We start from the raw sequence: 20,672 nt of genomic DNA, 5'->3' as shown, positions 1-20,672 counted from the left end.
CCTGGGCTCTGTTCCAGCTGCTCTATGCTGCCAGAAACTTGCCCTCCCTTTCTTGGAGTGAACCTTTTTATGTACAGACTCCCCTGTGATGAGGCAGAGTGATTCCTGCAGTGGCTTTGCTTTGCTAATCCTCTTTTAAAGCACACACGGACCAAGAGATCCCCTGGTCCCTATGTGGCCATTCCATGTTTTTCCACTAAGACGTTTGTTTTGTTTCCTTTGCAGATGCAGCTTCTGGACAAGTTCCCTATAGAAGGAGGCCAGAAAGACCCCAAGCAAAGAATAATCCCTTTTCTACCAGGTAATGCTGTGGGGAAAGCCCTAAATAAGATGGGTGAGAGCAGTTGAGGACTGCATTTCCCCAACCATCACCTTTAGTACTTTTTGTGACTACTCTTACAAATACCTTTTCCCTAGGAGTTTGTGCACATAGCCTTATGATACCAGACCTCCACCTCCTCCTAAAATAACTGGCATGATGCTTAGGGCTCCCTGGGGATCTTGCATCAGCTGTTTTGGTTCTGGTTGGCTCATGCCCTGCCACACAGAGGGCACTGGAGTGGCTTCTGGGGGGCTGTGCCTGTAAGGTGCAGACAGCCTGAGCTTGGGCTGCCAGTTTTTGGGAAGCCACGTTTCTGGATGCCTTGGCAATGCAGACACCGTTACTGTACAGCAAGGAATGAATAATTAGAGTTGCCACTGGGATATAAAGGAAACTGAAAGAAGGTTAAATGCAAACAGGGATTTCTGCAGCACTGCCCAGAAAGATAAGTAAATAGCTCTTTGGCCTGAGCCACTGTCCCTCTGACAGCTTTCAGAGAGGGCCTGGACATGATGGATATCCTCTCCTCAGAGTAATGGCACACGCTTCCACACATCTTCTTCCAGCAGCGACTGCAGGGATGGCATGGGGGAGATGAGCCAGACCGCAGCGTGCTCTTGGAAACGCACACTCGAGCCAGCTCTCCATTGTCTGACTGCACGGTTCTGGCTGCTGGTTTAAAGTTTGGCTCGCTGCACTGCCTGCCAGAATAAATGGAGTATTTTCAGCCTGGTAAAAGGTCTGTTCTGTCTTTAACTATAAAAAGGAGATCCCTACTCTTCCCCAAATGTCTGTAAAGAGAAGCTGGGATGGGAGGGTTAGTTCTCTCTAGAAGTGTGCCGCAGTCCCCACTGCTGGTTGCAGGCAGAGCAGCTGCTCCAGATGTGTGGTGAGCATGGCTCCAGGGCTAGGAGGGAAGCAGGGACTTGGAAACCAGGACAAATACGTGACACAACCATCAGAACCACAGCAGGGCAGGCTGGCAGCCTCTGTGAACCTTCTGGAAGGCAGCCCCAGGATTGGAGTTTGCTCTCTGGGGTGCTCTGTGCTGCATCCAGACCCTCTGCAGCCAGGTGTGTGTGGTGTTGCCCTCCATTTCCAGCCTGGGATGAAGAGAGGAATCCAAGCATGGGCTATCTGTCCAGCTGTGCCACCAACAAACTCATAGACAAGTCACTTTGGGAAACCTCTGTCTGATGAGGATGGATACTGCTAGCCTGCCTTGCTTGCTGGAAAGCATTTTGGGATCCTTGATCAGCACTGTGTAGAAGTGCAAGTGGCTTTTAGGTGAGGTGCTGTAGGAAAATCTCCGTCTGCAGGTAACGGTTGTTCCTCCTGTATTGACTGTCAATGGCCCATTTCTCTTACTTTCTCTTAGAAAAATGTTGACTAATGCTCAGCCCGTGTGCAGTTCCTAGTGATGGATGTCCTGATATATGGGTGGGTGATATTTGTGGAGGATGAGATACATCCCATATGCCCATTACAACACTTCCTACCCTTCACACCCTCCAAGAACATGAGGGAGATGGTACTGCTGTGTGTCCCTGAGGGGAAGAGTTATATCTGGAAAACATTTGGGTTGACTTAGTGTCCCAAAGAGAGAAGCTGCCAGAATAGAATAGACCTCAGCTGTATTTAATTTAAAATTTCTGTGATATATGTTCTACTTTTGATATCTAATCTCTGCCTCTTTCTTGTTGAACTGCTGTAAAGCCCTTGTTGCTTTACCCGGGAACAAGGTGACTCAGCTAAATGTCAAACAATGTCAAAGCCTGTTAAATAAACTAGCTGCCATAATTAGGATACGCATGGCATTTCTGCAGCCGGAGCTGGGGATTACTGAAACGAATACCTAGCTATAAACTGTCTTAATTAAAAAACAGCAGGGCAGATGTTTGTACTTAAATCCTACTTTAATGAAGATGTTATGATCTTGCTTGCTTATTATGGGCCTGATTCAGCCAAGTTGGAGTGACTCTGTGTGCGGGGTTCTGAGTGCCCAGGGTTTGCCTGTGCGATGTGAGTGCTCGAGTGACTTCCCCCCATCAGGTTCAGAAAGCTGACATATGTCAGGCTGTGATTCCTGCTTGTCAGCCATGGTGTGGTGCTCTCCTGCAGTAAAGGCATGATCTGAGCCTGGGAATCGAGGAGCCACCTTTGCAGGTCACTGTGCCATGGCAGAGGGTGCATATGGAACTGGCTGGCAGGTCACCCATAGTGTGGTGGAGCTGCAGCAGCAGCCTGTGCAGCCTCTGCCCCACAGGCAGAAGTAGGCGCTGGTGGTACCTGAATTGCCTGCTGCAGGGAAGGGCTGGAAAGGAACTAAGAGGTGGCTGCAGTAGGTCAGGCTGAAGGGCCTGCCAGCCCTGCTGGTGGCCTGCTGTGGGTCCCAGAGGAGGAGTGCAGTCTCTCCCTTTCTACACCACAACTGCTGGGCAGTCGCTGCAGGGACTGGAGGACCTAGGACGCTGCGTCTCTTTCGGGCATGGAGAGGGTGAAGAAAGATGTCTAAACTGAGAGATCCTCCTTGTCTTCATGATGATCTGGATGGCAGACAGAGCATGCAGAAGCTCTCGTTGGGTGGAAGCAAGCTCATGCGTTTCCTTCCCACAGGGAAAGGGCTAGCTTGTCAGCTGTCATCCCAGTAGGATCAGAAGTACCAGTCAGCTCTGCATCTGGAGCAAGAGACTGGAAAGTCCAAGTCCTGTTGCTTGGGTACAGTCATGTAATGTCTCAGCTTACCCTGCACAAAGCAGGGATGGTGATGCATGATTCTAATTTATGAGGAAAGTAAAGGGTGTCCCACTGCCCTGTTCAGCTCACAGCTGTATGCCTCTCTCCTTCCCAGTGTCTGCACAGCTAGCAAGTTCCCTAGGCAGTAGAAAGTGTTATACTGCAGGTTTCATCCCCACCTGGCTGCAGATGGCTATTGCTTTGGTGACCTGTTAGGTGTTGGCTGTGATTTTTGCTTTACACATGAGTGATACCCTCCTTTGCATGCACTGCTGATGGTTGGGGGTGGTTCTATGGTTGCAAATTACCAGCCAACGTGCATCTCTGTTCGGGTAATCAAGCTGTAGTATCTGACTGTGCTGGAAGCCTTTTACTTGTAAAACTCAAGGATAGGGTAACAGAGTGCAGAGCCTTGTCCTCCAAGGAGAGACCATACTGGCCTCAACAGCAGGAAAGTGCAGGTGGTTTTCCCCTCTAGATACCTTTGTCTTATTTGTATCAATTTCTTTCTTCCTATGTATTTTTTCCCTCACTTCTCTCTTATGGAAGGATACTACAGCTTTCACTGCTGTGGAGAGGAGCAAAGAAATAATAAGCAGTGCCACATAGTTCTGTAAAAGATGTCCTCTAGATAATGTTGTGATTTTGTTGTTTCACTTTTTGAGAGTCGTTCAAAAGATATGAAATTTTTGTTTGTGAGGGTGGAAAGAGTCTGTTGGAGAATAAGAATAAAATTTTCTGCAAAAGCTCCTTTCTAGACCAAAAACGGTTTATCACTTTAAGAACACACAGACAAAAAGTGCTGTTTGACTGTACCAGGGTGGCTGTTGGTTGAGCCCATTCGTAATGCACTGGCTTCTCCATCACCTCTCCCACTGCATATCTGAAGAGTGGTCTTTGGAGTATGGATGCGAAGCTTTCCTTCCTCCCTCTCAGATAGTTTTGTATCTGCATTGGCAGAGAGCTGAGGTTATGGATTTGGGCTCCTTATTTCATGGATCTTGAGGTAACTAATGAAGGAACTTCAGCTGGGAGAAGACTAGTCTGCTGAGCTGGAGAACACGATGGCAGAGACAGGGCGCTGCAACTCTGGGATTGACAGCTTTGCAGTGGTTGATTCAAGACTCCAGGGTTTGCATTGTTTTTTGTTTCTCTTGGCACTAATTGGAAGAGCCATCTGGAAACAAAGCTGGAGTCAGAGGGATGTCAGCTCCTCTTGCTCCACCACGTCTTCCAAAGCGCAGCCTTGGGGAAGATGCACTGCACAGCATGAAATCATCCTGTCGTGCTGGTGCTGGGCTGCAGATCCCTGCTGTGGAGAGGGGCTTGGGCTTTCTGTAGCACATTGGTCTGGGCACTGATGATGGCAGCCCCTTGCACTTTCTGCTGGGATTCGAGCTTGGTCCTTGCCTGGTCTTGAAACCAGTTTTGAGCCCCACTGAAAAAAAACAGGAGATTTTTGCATAGGCTGTGCTGGAAGGGAAATCCTTGTGGGGTACCTGCTCTGCAACTTCCCCACTGCCTGGAGAGGGAGACATCCTGCTCTAGGAGACTGCTTTATGCGCCTGATTTTCCTTACCCTTGGGAAGCTGAGTCCTATCCCAGGGGACCAGGGCGGTCCGTGTAGGCTGCCCTACCAGCTTGGTCAGGCAGCTGCAGAAGCAACACCTCAGCCTGGCTCCAGTCCCTGCCTCCAGTGCTTGGGAGCCTCTGCTAGAGAGGGACCTTCTCTCTTTCTTTCTTTCCCACTCGGATTTTCCTCCTTATTTGATCAGGGTGAGGAAAGAGGAAAGCATTCTTTTTGGGGTGTGTGTTGCCAGCAGAGCTCAGTGGCTGCATCCTGTCCTGGGGCATTAGGAGGGATGTCCATGTGGTGGATGAGACGTTGCCAGCCGTTGTCTGTCTCTGCTGTGACCCGCTTTCTCCCCAGGAAGAGAAATGCTTGGCACTGTCTCTAAGGGGTCTCTGGAGCTTTCTCCTTCCTCGGCCCGGAGGCAGCAGGAACATGCTGTGCACCTGCTGAGACATTTTAAGGCCAGGCAGCAAATACAGGGTGGTGGGAAGATCCCTGCAGGTAGAGCAGGTTTGGCCCCGGTTTTCGCTCCTGAGCTGCGGCGCGTGGCTTGTGACAGCGAGTCGGGAGCGAGGTGAGCTGCTCTGAGCCGGCAAGGCTCCTGGCTCCCCAGAGAAGCCTCAGCCTCTCCTCCTCCCCTGGCCTCAATTTTGCTGGGGGCTGTTCCCCAGCAGGGCAGGAGCTGGGGCGTGAGTCAGGAGGGCTGCGGGAAGGGCGTGGGAGGCCGTCCAGCACCGCCCAGGTGCCTGGGCTGGCGAGGGGTGCGGGGAGCGCGGGCGGGAGCCTCCCCGTTTTGCACAATGCAGGAGGCTGGGGAATAACCTCCCCGGCGCCAGCCAGCACCTTCCTCTGCTCAGCTTCTGCCGCTCGCCGGCTGCAGTGGGGAAGGAGACCTGCCCATGAACTGCATCCCAGGTGGATATGTCTGCTTTTCTGTTTCAATTTGGTGTGTTGGGCTTTTTCTTTCCCCTCTCCCTCCCCTTTCCAGTGCTGTCTTTGGGAAGAGGAAGTGGAGGAGAAAGGCTTGAGCAGGTTTGAAACAGCAGGATTGGGTCCATGGTGATGAGAGCAGCTTTTTTTCCTCTTGGTCGTGTATATACCAGCTTTGCTCCTTTTGTTTTGCTTCGGTCTGGAAGAGAAACGGCGTTGTGTTTGGAAATCTTGGGTGGTTATTCTTGTGCTGAAACAGGGATGATGGGTTCATCCCAACAACCAGCACCACGGTGGCCTTCAGATCCAGCTGTTCATGTTCCACCTGTATAAATGGAGAGCAGGATCAGCAAAATCAGGATGTGTCTGTGTGTAGTTTTGTCAAAGGTGCTGCATTTCAGCAGGGGTCAGTGCATGTGAGGCGTTTTCAGCTGTTATTCTGCCCACTTCAGGAGATGAGGGGCATGGTGACTGTAAGAAACATTGTGGCCGAGGAGGACCTTTAGAAATCTCAGCAATATTCCTGTTGTAGGATGTTTGCTCCTTTGGAGAGGTGGTTGCTAGCTCAGTTTTTAAAAGGAAATGCATTCGCTGTCCTCATTGGTAACTGGATTTTATGTACAAAAATATATTTAATTTGAGACTTGTTTTCTGTTTTGATTATCCTCTCCTGCAGCACTCTGAGCTAGGGCAACAAGGTGTTAGCAAACAATTTTAACTTTTCTTTGGAATCATTTTGAATTCCTGACCTACACAGGAATGAACAGTGTTGCAGCAGTTCAGAGCCAGTCAAAAAGTAGCTTAAAGGTTAAAAACCAAAAAGGAGATATCAGATAAAATTATCTTGGTCTTAGACCTAGTTATATCCTACTTTTTAGATTAAAATATGAATTGTTACCCTAAATAATATTCCTTTAATATGCAGGGGTAGTCTTGCAGGGCCTATAGGCGCAGACACATGGGGAAGGGTCTCGGATATCTGACTTGCTGAGCCTTACCTGTCTAACACAAATTAAGTGAAATATTCTTCTGTGTTTTCCTGAATGTGAGGCAGCAAACATTCTCAGATGGAGAAAGAGGGTCTCTGTTCCCCATCCCCTTCCACTGCCCTGCCTTAAATCAGTGTCACAGTCCCTTGTCCTCACCTCAGAGGAGCTGCCAGGGACTGGGGAGGTGACCCATGGCACTGTGTCATGGGATACTGGGGTCTTGAACAGCTGTGGAGAGATTTTGGGGGGCCACTTTATAATGCAATCTGATTTCCTTTTAATGTACATATTTTCAGTTCTCCTGCCTGTTGTTTGGAAGGGGAGAGGGTGGTGCGTTAGCAAGACAGCAAACAGATCCTTGGCTTATTTCCACTCCAGCTTATTTAGGACTTGGTGATGCTGAGCTTCTGGTGAGCTGCTCTTCAGCAGCTCCTATTGTTTGAGAAAGCAGTTTCTATTGTTTCTTTCTATTTTCTGCCTTGCTAGGAGAGCTATTGCGGAAAATTCATCTCCTGTCTCTCAGGAGAGGAGAATGGATTTCCTGTCGGCTCCGGGCTTGAAGGGAAAGCAGGGGCTGCCGGGAGGAAGCGGCTGTTTCTCGGCCAGGCGGCGGGAGGATTGATGATTTCAAGGGGGGCAGGCTGGTTTATTATTTTCTTTGGGCTCCGTGGAGATATTTTTAGGGTTTAAGTTGTTCTCATTGAAAGATGAAGTCGTCAAGCGTGAGGTCATAGGATGCCCCTAGGCTGCTTCCTATTGAAGAAGTGTCGGAAGAGGCGGCCGGCACCCACCGCAGGCTTGCGGAGCTGCCCGCCAAGGAAGGGGCTGAATGAGCCCCACGTGATGGAGTGTCGAGGGGCTTTTGGCTTTGCCTGCTGAGCTTGTTTCACCCGTGTCCTCAGGCCTTCTGAAGGTCTGGTATCTGCCTAACTATCTGGTCCTCTTCTTTCTTTTTCAGTCTCTTCTGAGTCTTTTCTCAGCATACAGATCCAAAATCCACCATCTAGCAGCTGAAATGGGGGGCTGGAATAGGAAAAACCTAGAGAAAGTTTTTCTGGATCTTGTACCTGCTCCTCTCACAGAGATTAAGAGCTGGTAATTTGCTCAACCAGAAACCACCTCTGGGCAGAAATCAGCATATACAGAACATGATGTTGCCTTTCATTAGATCATTTGAGTCTCCCAATGACAGTTTTGTAATGATCAAGCCACGGTTTCAAGGGAAAACAAAGAATGGAAAGGGGTTTTGGTTTGGGTTTGCTTGAAGCCAGAGCTAATGGAAATTATTTGGGTTTTTTTTTTTTTTTTTGCATGAAAAGGCCCGAGCAGGTTTTAAGGGCAGTATAGCTGCTTGGACTCCTTGAAGAAATACACAGACTTTTTTTACTCAGAAATCAGTTTGATTTTGATTCTTGTTTTTAAAAGCAATTAATAAACTATTATAGACTTAAAAAGCAGTTGGAGCTGCAATGGGCTCGTCGTTTCCTTAGGCAGCCGTTCCAGATGAGTGTGCCCTCTACTACTATAATTACTTTTTAAAAATAACTCTACAAGTCTGTAATCTAAAGTGGATGGTATGTAGCAAGTCTGAGAGCATTCTGCATTCAACCCACAGGCTGGGGAGAGGGTGGTTTTATATAAGGGCTTGCTTGTCTTCATCTCTGGGTTGAAATCTGACTTTTTCCCACAATCCATCAACAAATGGCCCATATAATGAAAGTGCTTTTTAACATGGGAGACAGGCTTGCCAGGGACTTGGATGGCTTTGCAACCCCACAGGCTCTAGATATTCCTTCTGCATGTTACTTCTCTGCCTGATCTTGTCTCTGTACTCGGATTTAAGCTGCTTGGGCAATATAGGAGAGCAGATTCCAGCTGAGATTCACAACTAAGTAACAGTTTGGACCTCTGTTTGAATCTGTTTTCAACCGACTTTGCCTTTTGGCTGGGCCAGCTGATTTATTTATATATTCACATGCTTAAAATAGGTTGTGATTATTTTTTTCCTGTGGTTTGGAAACAAACAATGAACCTGAGAATTTGCTGATTGATCACAATTGATTTATCCTCCTTCATTTTCTCTATCTATTAAGCTTTTTGGGTGCTGATGTTCTTAACTGTGGTATGTTTGCAGACCTCCCTGCTCTACATGAAGCTGTTTTCAGGCTCTTATGAGCACGTTTGTCCTTACATATAAGGGGATCTTTATACTCAGGAGCAGAGTGAGGGGATACTGTAGGCAAGGATTTGCCAAACTGAATCTATTTCCACTGTAATGAAATAACCCATGGCAGTGTCTACCCAGTGTGTGATTTTTTTGTCTTTTTTTTTTTTTTTCCCTGAGTTGTAATCCTGTTTAATGGGAAAGCTGAGGTGGAGAGAGGGAAATAACATGGGAATTAGAGAAAGGAAACCAAGGGTAGGTAGGTGAGGAAAAGCAAGTAAGTTCTAGAAGTGGGAAATTTAATCTTCTTGAGCTTCTTCCATTCAGAGAGGTGCTAATACAGCCCCCAGGCTTATACTCAGGATGGAGGTAATTAATGTTTGCTCTCAAATTTCTTTGGGTCTGAAGTTAAACACTTTCACCGTGTCATTTTCTATCAGGGTTTAGCAACCTCTACATAAAGAGCAGAAAATTACCTTCCTTCTCTTACATCCTGAACGTCGGCACATTAAGACTTGCAGGTTCCTTCTCATCTTTAGGACTTTAACCAGCACCAGGCTGACCCTGAACAAGCAAAATATTTGCAGTCTGGTTTGGCACTTGGTGGAGTTTTATTTGAGGTGTTGGGGCTGGTGGTCAGACTTCACTTTTTTGCTGAGAGAGATGTGAGTCCCACCAAATTCTTCTAACTCTTCCGACTGAGTGCATGATAGCTTGGTACCCTCCCAGGCAAGCAGCAAAAGCACCAGACTGGAGTCCAGGGTAAAGACCTTTGTGCCTATTCCTACCAGGCAGTGTTGTCACCACTAGTCTATTTAAATCATTAATGTGGAGAGCAGAAGGGAAAATATTCCTGTCTTAATCCTGGCTCCTACAGAATGGAGCAAATGCAGAACTGTGTGTTTAGCAGATTTCCTCTTGGGAAGGCAAGTCTCCTATAGATAATATTCCTTGTAGCAACATCTCCAGTGAACGAGGCTTTGTCCAAAGAACAAAGAAAAAGTTGCAGGCTTGAAATATGCCTGAATTTCCTGAGTGAACTCGCTGCTGCGTGCAGGCAGGAAGCTGTGTTAGTCTGCTTTGGATGTTTGCTCTGAAGTGGCATAAACAGAGTGTTGGGTCTCCTGGGATCCTGATCTAACCCATGGTACAGGGGATGGGGGTTCCTCTAACCTGCAGCTACAAAAAGGACTACTGTAGTCATGCAGCTCTGTGCCCATGTCCCTGACTGTCCTGTCTTCCCTCTGGCCAAATCCATCCTCTGAAATTCCCAGATGGATACTGGAACCAGCAGCAGATGAGCAGAGCAACCATAGTAGACCCAGCACACGTGAGTGTTAAGCTGCCAGCCAGCAGGGAACTCATTTCCTGCACAATTATGAAAACAGCTGATCTGTGACATTTTAAGAAGGGGGAGAAAATACAGGCCAGGGGAAGGAAGGCCCTGGCTGGGTAAATATTTACTTTTGCACAAAGTCTCAGCCATCCCCTTCTCCCAGGGCCTGTGGTTTGCTTGCTGCTGGCTCTGGTACATGGGGACAGGGGACAGGAGAGCCATCCATGTGCTGCCCACAGCTGGAAGGGGCACCCTCTCCACCAAGCAAAAGCTGCCCTGCTGGAGTGTGATACTGCCCTGCTTGACATCCCTGCTGCATTCCACAGCCAGGGATGTGCTGCTGGACCACCAAGAGATTGCTTGAACTACCTGTCTGGGCCTCTCTTCCCACAATTTGGTCTTGCTTTAAAAAAGCCAATTTAGTACCTCTGCTAGTGAGGTATATCCCTGCTCCTTCCCATAGAGTATCTTAGGAATAGTGTTGGGGAAGTGAAGGCACAAAGCTTTCAGGGTAGTGCTGCTGCAGGCAGATGAGGTGTCCAGGATTTGGGAACTGCAGCATCTTGTGTGATGCTACCACCACATTACATGCTCCCTGCCAGCTAAGTCTGGAGCAGAAGTAGAGCCATGTTGTGGGCAGAGGAGGCACTTGCTAGACTTGATTGAAAAGGACCCTCAAACACAGGTCAAAAAAAGACCCTCAGAGATGGGGAAAAGCTTTTCTTCCGATCATAGCATTGACAACCTGATATAATCTCAGTTCTCAATTTCCTTCTTCACGCTAGACAAAAATGTTATTTTTTCCATCCCTGTCAAAGAGACAGTGAATTGATGCTCTGTGGTTTATAAATGCAGCTGAGTTGTCCTTTCGTTAGCCCTCCTCAGCTGGGGTGGTTCATGCAGGGCCACGCAGATGCTGTGTACGTTTGCCGTGGTATCTGACCGCCAGGGCAGCTCCAAAGTCCCTCCCATGTGTACTCAGTGGGTGGTGAGAAGGCTGCAGTGTGCTTTGCCTGAGGTCCAATTAGTCCGTGTGTGTAGCTAGGATTGCACTGTCTAAGCCACATTTCATCCGTACAGCAGCCTGCAATGGTTGTGTCAGCATGGGGTGACCTCTAGGTGAGAAGATTCAGTCAGTCCCGGTAAAAATGACACCAGTCACTCCTAACAGTGGTGGATCTTGACATATTCTACTCTGCCGGTGGTGTCTACAAAACCAAAAGAGTTGGAATAGGTGGAATTCAGAGATTTGTGTCTTGGAAGTGGTTGATGTGCGCTAACAGAGGTACCTCCAGCTTGTCCCCCTCTGCCTCTTTCATCAAGGAAGTATTGGCTAAGCACACTCCTCAGGACATGCATCATCTCTCAGTGAATAAACATAGGGGATTTGTGTTGTGGGTTAATTCTGCTGCTGGAAATCAAACCCCATCTGTGGTCAGATGACATCGTTTTTTCTTGGAAAGGGACCAAGGTTAAGAAGACAAGGAAGGCAGGTTAGTTAAAATATGTCGAAGTCTCTTGAGTGTAAGTAAAGATGATAAATAAAAGCCTTTTAACTTCGAAAAGAACTTTAGGGTGATATGATCAGGTTCAATTTAGTCCAAATATTGCTTTATGCCATTAAGCTGTTATCAAGTTTTGGTTCAATTGCCATAGTTTTATGGCTTCAGTGCAGTGGGAACAGTTGTGGCCTTTATGCAAGTAAAGCATTTCCCCTGAAACGTTTGCAGTGAAGACTGTTGTATTGTGCAGGAACCTGGGAGTGAAACTACCTGGAAACAAATAGCTGCAGAGGTGACCTTCTCTAGCTCTTTTCTTTCTCCATTCCAGAGTAACTACACAATCTATGATTTTATACTGTGAACAATGAGGGGATTTAAATGAAGTTTAGTTTTACATTCTCGTTAATGCATCCTCAAACTTAGCAATAAAAGCTGGACTTTTTTTCTTATTTCCTCTTAAGCTGCAAGCATGTCTGATTCAGCAGCGTCTTGAGATGTTTTGTCAGAATGAGAATATAAGTCACATCCTTCTTCCTCTTGGGATTACTAGGGCACTAGAATAATTCTGTATGCAGAATATTGTTTCAGTTGGGTTTGCATAACAGCCTGGAAATGGTTATACACAATGCTGTGCTTTGTAATGATGATGTTTCAGCCTTTGAAGTTAGGTTACTTTATGCCAGCAGTGTCAGATCCATACAAATAATAAAACACTTCTTTTCCCTCCAGTTTTTCTTAACTTGCCCTCATTTTCTGATCCATGTTTTACTGTGCTCAATTAGAAGTGAGTGGCTTTTATTGCTGTTTCTGCAGATATCCAGCACCATCACAGCTCGAAAGGTCTCTTCTTACATTTAGTGTATTTACATGCCAGTGTGGCTGTGGATTTAGGAAGATCCTGGTGTTTCTAAGGAGTCTTGCTGTGTGCGTGCTTGTGCTCGAAAGCTCTGCAAAGCATGAGTAATTCCACCAAAGTCACTGTAGCTGACCCCTCTCCATGAGCCAAGGTTTTACACACGCATCTGGACCCTTATTCCTGGCTTACATTAGAGAAAATGAGAGAAATCGGCCTCCTCCTAATTACTTACAAGCTACAAGCTAGGCACATATGTAAATATTTTCAGGGTCACAACTTAGATCTTTATTTTTAATATACTTTCTTATTAGTAATTTTTTTTGAAGAGATTGAAAATCCCACCCATAAGTTTTTGTAGCGTCAAGGCTACTCAGCTTTGACCTCTGCTCCCAGGGGTATCACTGGATTTACTGCTGACTTTAGCAGGAACTGTCACAGTGGGGTCTGAGTGCTTTTAAAAACCCTTTCCTTGTGTTTTTCTGTATAAAGCCCATTACTGTAGCTGCCAGATTATATGACAGTGGGGTTTAAAAGGACTTAAGAATGAAATCGAACTGATAAGAAGGTTAAGATGTAATAAAGCTAAGCAAAGGAAATTTGCTTTCTTTCTAAGACAAAGCAGCTTTCACAAAATTTTAATTTTCTCTGGCCTAAGAGAAAAAACCAATCGAGTTTGGTTCATTCTGTGCATGCATGCTGGGCCTGTCTTGATACTGTCCTTGTGAAGCCCTGGAGATGACGTCCCACAGCCACCATCACGTGTGGGCTTATCCCAGGCACGTGGGAGCAGCCGAGAGGGGCTGGCAGGGGGCTGGAGCCCACTCTCGGGGCTTGGTTTCAGTTTCTCTCTGTCCCCCAACCGTAGGGTGGGATCTTGGGAATCATCAGTTAAGCTCATGTTCAGTGATTAATTTTGCCCATCCCTGGTACAAAGGAGCACTGCCAGAGCTCCTTTACAAATAGGTAGCAGAAGATTTTGGGACTCAGCTGGGATATACAGGGTCCAAATCAACCCCCAAACTCTCTGCACTTCTTCTATTGGGGAAAAAGACAGACAAACATGAATTGCCATATCTCCTTGTGCCGTTACAGTAATAAATCCAGGAAACATAATGTAGCACTGAAATACTGCAGCACTAAGGTCTCTCTCTGATTACCTGTGCCTGACTGGTGCCTTTACTACTGTACTCGCATCTGTTTGCAGATGTCCTCTGGAGCAGGGTGGTCCCTTGCTCTAACAGTAGTGATAAATACTTTGTGTGGCTTTCTGCTCCTATTCTCTTGTCACCAGCTCTTCATGCACAATGCTTGCTCTGAGAGGTGGTTGTGTCCTCTCAGTACTGTCCTTTCCTCCCCTTGAAAAGAGTCCAGATGTAATAATCCACTGGTAAGCTCTAAAACTGGCAGGATTTTTGTGTTTGTTTCCCACTTCCTGTTTTATTTTCATAAGCCCATAGACTGACTTTATTTCTCTTAAAGATTTCTAGGCTGGGAGACTTCTATTCATCTACTTTTAATTAAAGCAATATAGGGAATTAGGCCTTTCACGGGGGTGGTTCTGGTGATGGCTACGAATATTCTTGTTAGTTTTCTTCCCTTCTGAGCAAATGCTTAGAAGTGTGAGTTGGAGCTTAAGCCTTTTAATTACAAGGGAGTAAAATTACTACATTATGGTGATTTCTTTGCAAAGGAAAAACTGTTTCTTGGCTGCTGCTGTGTGCAATAGCAGAACTAAGAGAAGACGGTTTGCCGCTGCATCCTCAGAGGACAGGAGGGTGGCGGGTGCAAGGAGGGAATATGAATGTAGGCATCAAAGGGCTGAAGCAGTTGGTGGAGTGGTACAGGGTGACCTGTGGCTTTTGCAGTATGGCATAAAGGAGGAGAGGTGTTGGGAGCCTAGTCCCTTGTCCTGGTGGTGCCCAGCTGTTTCCTACAAGACTCTGGTTTAGATCAGGCTGCCCAAGGCACAGTTTCCGTTGATGCTGGTACCATACTGAAAGACCATGGGTGTAGGGCTGAGAGCATCAGGGATAGCAAAGTACTGATCTTCCCAGGGAATTTACAGTCATTCATTCCTGTTTTGTCCTCCTACCACACAGTGCTCTCGGGGTTATAAAGCACAGCCTCTTACAAAGAGAGGCAGGTGTAGACAGTGTGTAGGTACCACCCATTGGTATATGTGGACTACAAACTGGGCTTTTCTTGGATCTTGGGTAAGGCAGCGAAAGCCTCCTTCCCAAGAACCTAGTTATTTCAGGTGAGCAAGCGAAGCATCTCAACAGCAGGTCTCAGGCTGCTCCTTCTCTCCTAGGGAAGGAGCTGGCTTTTCCGCTTGGAATGTTCAGATTATTTCAGGATAGTTTTACAGCATGAAAGGCCCCAGCAGGAAATTTTCAGAAGAGCCCAAGTGTCATCTGACCTCCGCTCCTGTTTTCTAAACTCAGTGTGTTCCTGGTGTGTGTTTGTGTGTGTGTGTGTGTTTGGAAATTTGACTTTTGTTTCAAATTGGTTAGCTACTTTAATACAATGGAAGGAAAGCTATTACCCTGAGTGTCGAGAGCATCAGCATGCTTGCAGGAAAACCTGTGTTTTCCCAGGGGTCCTTGGGGAGAAGGGATAATCCTCTTTAGTCTCATTAACTGCTCTCTCTTGCTTCTGTCCTTCTTGAATGTTGCAGGCTTCTGGCACAGCACAAGGACACAACTTCTCTTGGCTTCCTCAGTCCCACAAACCACACATAGGTCCTTGTGGTGCTACAGAGTAGCCAGCACGAGTGCTTGTGTCCCTTTCTGAAGTCCTTTGGGTCCATCTCAATGCCAGCACATGATGAAGGAACTGTCCTCCCCACACCTCTCTCTTTTCTTCTCTCATCTGTAGCCTGGAACGGTTTGCTGTCCCCCAGAGGCTCACTGATGCTGCATATGGTTCTAATCTTGTGGGGCAGCCAGGCTGGGTTCTCACTCACAGCAATGAGACATCAGCTCTGATGTCACTCAGTTTGTGCTAGTCCCAGGGCCAGACTCTGCTCTCATTAATGGCTTTTTCATTCAGAAATGTGCACTTCCCTGTCTGCAGCATTTCCCTATTACAGTGCCTAGAAAGGGCCAAGAAAAGTTTTTGTTTCACCATGTGCAATGCCTGGGGTTTCTTGGGGGCTCTGGTTTTATTTCTGCGGTTTGTTACTAATGTGGGGTTCCTGGGGGTTATAAGATGATCTGAAGCAACCTGACTTGTTGAGCTGACTCAGAGTGACCCTCCTGAATCACTCCCAGGCAGCTGAGCTGTCTGAAGAGTTGACTGCAGGGGACTGATCTGCTTGTCATTAAAAACAAAATGTTCTGTATGCATTCAGAAATGTTCGTGAACATTTTCAAAAAGGTTGCCTCAGTGCTCTCTTTTTCAAGTAATAGCTATTTAATTAAACTCCAATGCAATATCTGAAATGCACCTGTCTTGCGCTCTTGGCACATGAAAAAAATTAATAAAATGTGAATTAAATAAACATCATGGAAAACAGTGTTATCCAAAGAAAAAAATTAAAAACCCCACTGCTGGTGAATTATGAACGAAACGCCAGTGAAAAAGACTCACCTGGTACTTTTTCTGGGCAAATAACATGAAAAAGAAGGTACTTGAAACCAGATTTGTGTATTGACTCAGGGTGATTTAATGATCTACTTTGGATTCTGATGGCTTTCCTTTCAGAGAAGGGAAGATAAAAAGACTGGAAAGTGCATGCTTATGAAACGCTCAAGAAATCTGTAAGCTAAGGCTTGACAACCTTAGTGAGTGAACGGAAGAAGTCCTTTTAATTCCCTTATGCTCCAAATAAGGTCTTTAACAGGTGATCAGGCTCATTTCACATAGTTCTTTGCCTCCTGTTGGTCTTCTCCTCACTGTGTCCCTTCCTCATCATGTCAGGTTTACCTTAGAGAGCAAAGTCATTGGAACTGGTCCTTACTTGAGTGTGTGCTAAGGTAGATTTGCTGAAACCATGGGCTTAGGCCAGGTGAGAGGAGGAAACACAGTGATGCATCTGACCTAAACTTTTCTTTGTGTCCTGTGCAGCCTCCATACAAGCTACAGTGCATTGGAGAGGCGATTTTGGGTTTGTGCTGCCTGAGGAGGTGAGAGTCTATCTTTGGAGGTCTACAAACTCTAGGTTAAACACACCTTCAGTAATGCCAGTAGGTAGAATTGATTGTGCCATGAATCAGGGTAATGGATTTGCTGGTCTCTTGAGCTACCTTCCAGTGCTGGATTTCTGTGATTTGATTGTTTGGAGCCGTAAGATTGTGATGAAGATTAATTCGCAGTGTGTAGCAGTTGGACGTGAAGGGTCAGGAGTTCGTGGTTATAAGATCTTGGCCTCAAAAGAATTTTGGTCTACCCAATAGTAGAAACTTCTCAAGATCTAATGTTTTCCTAAACTACTCCAGGTTTTCAATCCAAGCCTCACAATTTCTGGACAACATCCCTCTGATTCTTAAGTGGCACCAGTATAATCCTTGTCACCACAGCACCAGACCCTCTTGAGTTCAATGTGCTCTTTGAAGTGAACATATGAATATTGCATTCAGAAGGTCTCATGTGACAGAGCAATCATTGTAGCAGTTGCAAGAAATAGTTCCTCTTCTCTGTCTGAAGAAAACGCCCAGTCTTTCAAAGCCATTTGCAACAACAGTTTTATGTAACTCGGCAGGTAGTGCTTTTCTGTGCATCTTGCAAATGAGTGAAGTGGAAGGCTCTGCGGCATGATGGGGGCTGTTGGGTGCCTGAGGAATTTCTCTGCTGGGTTCCACTGGTCCCAATTCCCTTCTCTCCTCAACGCCATCCCTTCATACACTGGACCTTAATAGTGGTTGACTCTTACCCAACATTGCTGTGGCAAGCGCAGCTCCGCCAAGCTGCTGAACAGGCGCCCTGTAATGCTGCGTGTGTCTTGCAGTCAGGTAGTTTTGAACCATGACCTGGATTCTGTTTTGCCCAGGTGCCCAGTGTTAATTCAGGTGCTTGGCACCTCTCTGCTTTGTATTAACTTGTTCAAAAGCCACAGTGGAGATGAGCATGTTGATTGTAAACAAACTCATCTTGAGGACCATCTTGTGTTTGCAGAGTGTCTGGGATGGTGTGTTTCTGCCCTGGGAATAAATATTTTGGAAAATCTTTTCAGATTCCTTGCATAAGGACCACTCCTCTCCAGCCATCTCCCCGTGCTCACACTGCTGGTTGGGAAGTGACATTTCCACCATGCTTATCCTGAGAATGAACCCACTCTTACCCTGGCCAGGGAAAAAATGAGAGCTCGTTCTGCTCAAATTGGCACGGAAAAATACTACACGGGGTGAGGCTGAATTCCGTCCAAATATAAATAGAGTAGCATGCCCCAGAATATCTTCTAGGTCTAAATCTTGCTCAGCAGTTGAAAGTCCCAAGTACCAATAAAGTCACTGACTAATGAACATTATTCAGTTCCTTTGGGTGCTTGGCTGGAGGCACTCATAGTTTCCAGTCATAGGATTACTCCTTTTTGCTTTAAGCGGTTCTGTTTTCCTTTAGTCCTTCAGCCTTAAAGAAACATTGAGTAAGTTTGGGCTTTGCTTCCTAATGGCAAAGTCAAAGGATTCGAGAGGCACAGGTCTTTTTGGCTTCCTTTCCTGCTACCTGGAAACACCTTCTTTCTCTGGTGCCAGCTGAAGTGTTAGTTTTCTGATTTATTTTCCCTCACTTTTGAGTCTCTCTTTCTTGCCCCTTTTCCCCTGGAACAGAAAACAAAATTGCGATTTTCCAAACAGAAGTGGGTTTCTGAGATATGCAGTGGAGGTGAATCAGCACCAGGACCTTCACTCTGCACACTGGGTATAATAATTGATGGGAAGAAAAGAAGAGATTAAAATCACAATCTGAACTGAAATTTGGCAAATAACCTCGGTAAAAAACATAGAGGAGGCCAACCCCAGTTTCTGGACAGTTCATTTTTGAGTGCCCATGGAGGTATAAAGAACAGCCAACTTTCAGATGAGTCATTAACCTGGCATATGGAGAATCTTCAGTTCAGTTCCTTGTGGGTTTTTTTGGTGTTTTTTTTTTTTTTTGTTTGTTTTTTTTTTCAGGAATTTAGCTGTAGAAATAAATGTCCTCATTGTACGCCTGAACTGAGAGCTGTGAGCCCTTGAGCTGTCACTAGTATCTTGTCCTGTGTCATTCAGAACTGCAGCATGCCTCTAGTGTTTAGTGACCTTCAGCATCCAGTCATGTTGCAAGGGACCTCATGCCCAGTGGTGTGTCAGCTGAGAGGTCTTGCACTCCTGTAGCAAGTGGAGCTGCTGCTGTAATTTCAAGTATGCAACCCATTGTCTTAGGTAAATTCAGTCCTGTTGTACCACTGAGATACAGTACACATCAGAGGAAGAACTATGGATGTTTTAGGTAGTTGTGTAACACAGGAACTTCATTTCACCCCTTCAAATCAGAACATGGGTCTGTGAAGTGGTGGCTTGAGCTGCGTTGCTAAATAAAGCCAGATCAGTTGTTTCATCCTGGCCTGGCACCAGATGATCTATATAGGCTCACTGGTGGGAGAGATGTGTTGCCCATTTCCTAAATCTGGCCTGAGTATTTCTTTTTCACAGAAGTAACATCAAAGTACACTTGGACTATGTAGACACTGCAATCGAAATTTACTGGGGCAATAGTTTCTGCAATAGTTGTCTACAATACCTGACATATGCCACAATCCAATTTTGTATCTGTGCAATGCTGGTATACTTGACTTATTTCATCATGAGCATTGCATAAAAGTGTCACCCATCTGTGAAATACCTCCATCTGTGAGTCTAACACAGTAAATTTGGGATGGTGACACTGCACCTCAGATTATGAGTAGGGATAAAGAAGAATCCTACGTCCAATTGACCATGGCAAATCCAATTCAAACTGCAAAGGGATATTTTTCCTCCCATTAGGCAAAATGTGATTAATTTCCCATGTGGAAAATTGTTCCAGACAGGCGTGCTCGTGAATTATGGCATAAGAGATCCTATTACTACAAGCTCCATCAAAACCTACTGTGCCTCCCAAAATAGGAATAAGAAGATAATTATATTAACAGCCTTTCTTGTTATTTGATGTATGACTGACATAGGCTGTAAGCTTATTTTCTGCCAGATTGGAGCCTTCATTTAAGGTTGGGGGCTTCGGCATTTGTGGACATTAACAATAATCCTTGGTTTCTAAATTGGAAATTAAAAATATTACAGGAAAGTTTTTAAAATAGAGGATTGAAAGCCAGTAGGTGCAAATGAGCCTCCAGTCTAAAATGATGCATCCTCTGGGGATGAAGACTTACAAACTTCATATCCAAAAAGACACATGGTTTTACCACCAAGGTTTCTTGATGGATCTGCTCTAGAATCTGTGCTGTTCAACCCAGCATCTGCAAGCGAGGGTGGTAGTGACATAACTAATCTAGCTGATCATGAAGTTGACTTAGGATATTCAAATTGGAGCCAACAGTAAACCGCTGGAGAAGGATCTCATGATGCTGGTGGTAAAAAGGCAGTTCTTTGCTGGTAAGCACAAAGCAGCGCGGGGTGGGGTGGGGGGGTAGTGCAAAAGGGGTTCTTGCAATCTAGGAAGGAGACTTCAGTAGTTTGGATGCTTTTCCATGAAAACTGCAGCTCACCAGTCGGCAGCTGTCAGAAAGCCAAAGATGGTATTAGAAATAATTAGCCTAAGAATGAGGAACAAAACCCAGAGCTTCCCTTTCAGTGGTGGAAATCACCATTTCCCCATGTCTTGAATACTGCGTGCAAGTCTAGTCGTTGCCTCTCAGAAAGGGAATATAATTAAGTGAGGTGCTGATAAGGATGACAGAGATGATTACAGAGGTAAATTGGCTCCTGTATGAGGGGGATAAATAGACTGAAAGTCTTCAGTCTGGAACAAAGGTGATGGTTGGGATAGAGTAGAAATTTATGAAATCACAAAGAGTTTGCAAGAGTGAATAGGACAGGATTATTTTTATTTCTCAGAATGCAAAAACCAGGTGCAGCCTGTGAATTTTGGAGAGCAAGCCTAAAGTGAACAAAAGGAAGGATGTAATCACACGCTGTGTGATTAAATTATGAAATTCATTTCCAGCGGGCTCTATAGAGATGACAGTATCTGTGGCTTCAAAAACGTACTGGAGCAGTTTCTGTAGGATGGAGCCAACACTAATTGCTAAAAATTATTTTCTCATTTTGGAAATGTCTAACCACTGA

General features: G+C 45.8%; 1 protein-coding gene across 1 annotated transcript in view; it reads left to right on the top strand.

Annotated features, from left to right (window-relative positions):
* Nucleotides 1–225: 225 nt before the first annotated feature.
* SH3PXD2A (SH3 and PX domains 2A) overlaps nt 226–20,672 on the top strand; it is a 176,028-nt gene continuing 155,581 nt past the window's right edge. The window contains exon 1 of the mRNA XM_008946908.1: nt 226–301. Coding sequence (XP_008945156.1) covers nt 226–301 — 76 coding nt within the window. The remainder of the gene's footprint in view (nt 302–20,672) is intronic.

The sequence above is a fragment of the Merops nubicus genome, unplaced genomic scaffold, assembly GCF_000691845.1.
Source record: "Merops nubicus isolate BGI_N331 unplaced genomic scaffold, ASM69184v1 scaffold16739, whole genome shotgun sequence".
In the NCBI taxonomy this organism is placed as follows: domain Eukaryota; kingdom Metazoa; phylum Chordata; class Aves; order Coraciiformes; family Meropidae; genus Merops; species Merops nubicus.
The sequence above is the reverse complement of the archived record's forward strand: the minus strand, read 5'-3'. Positions and strand labels throughout refer to the sequence as shown.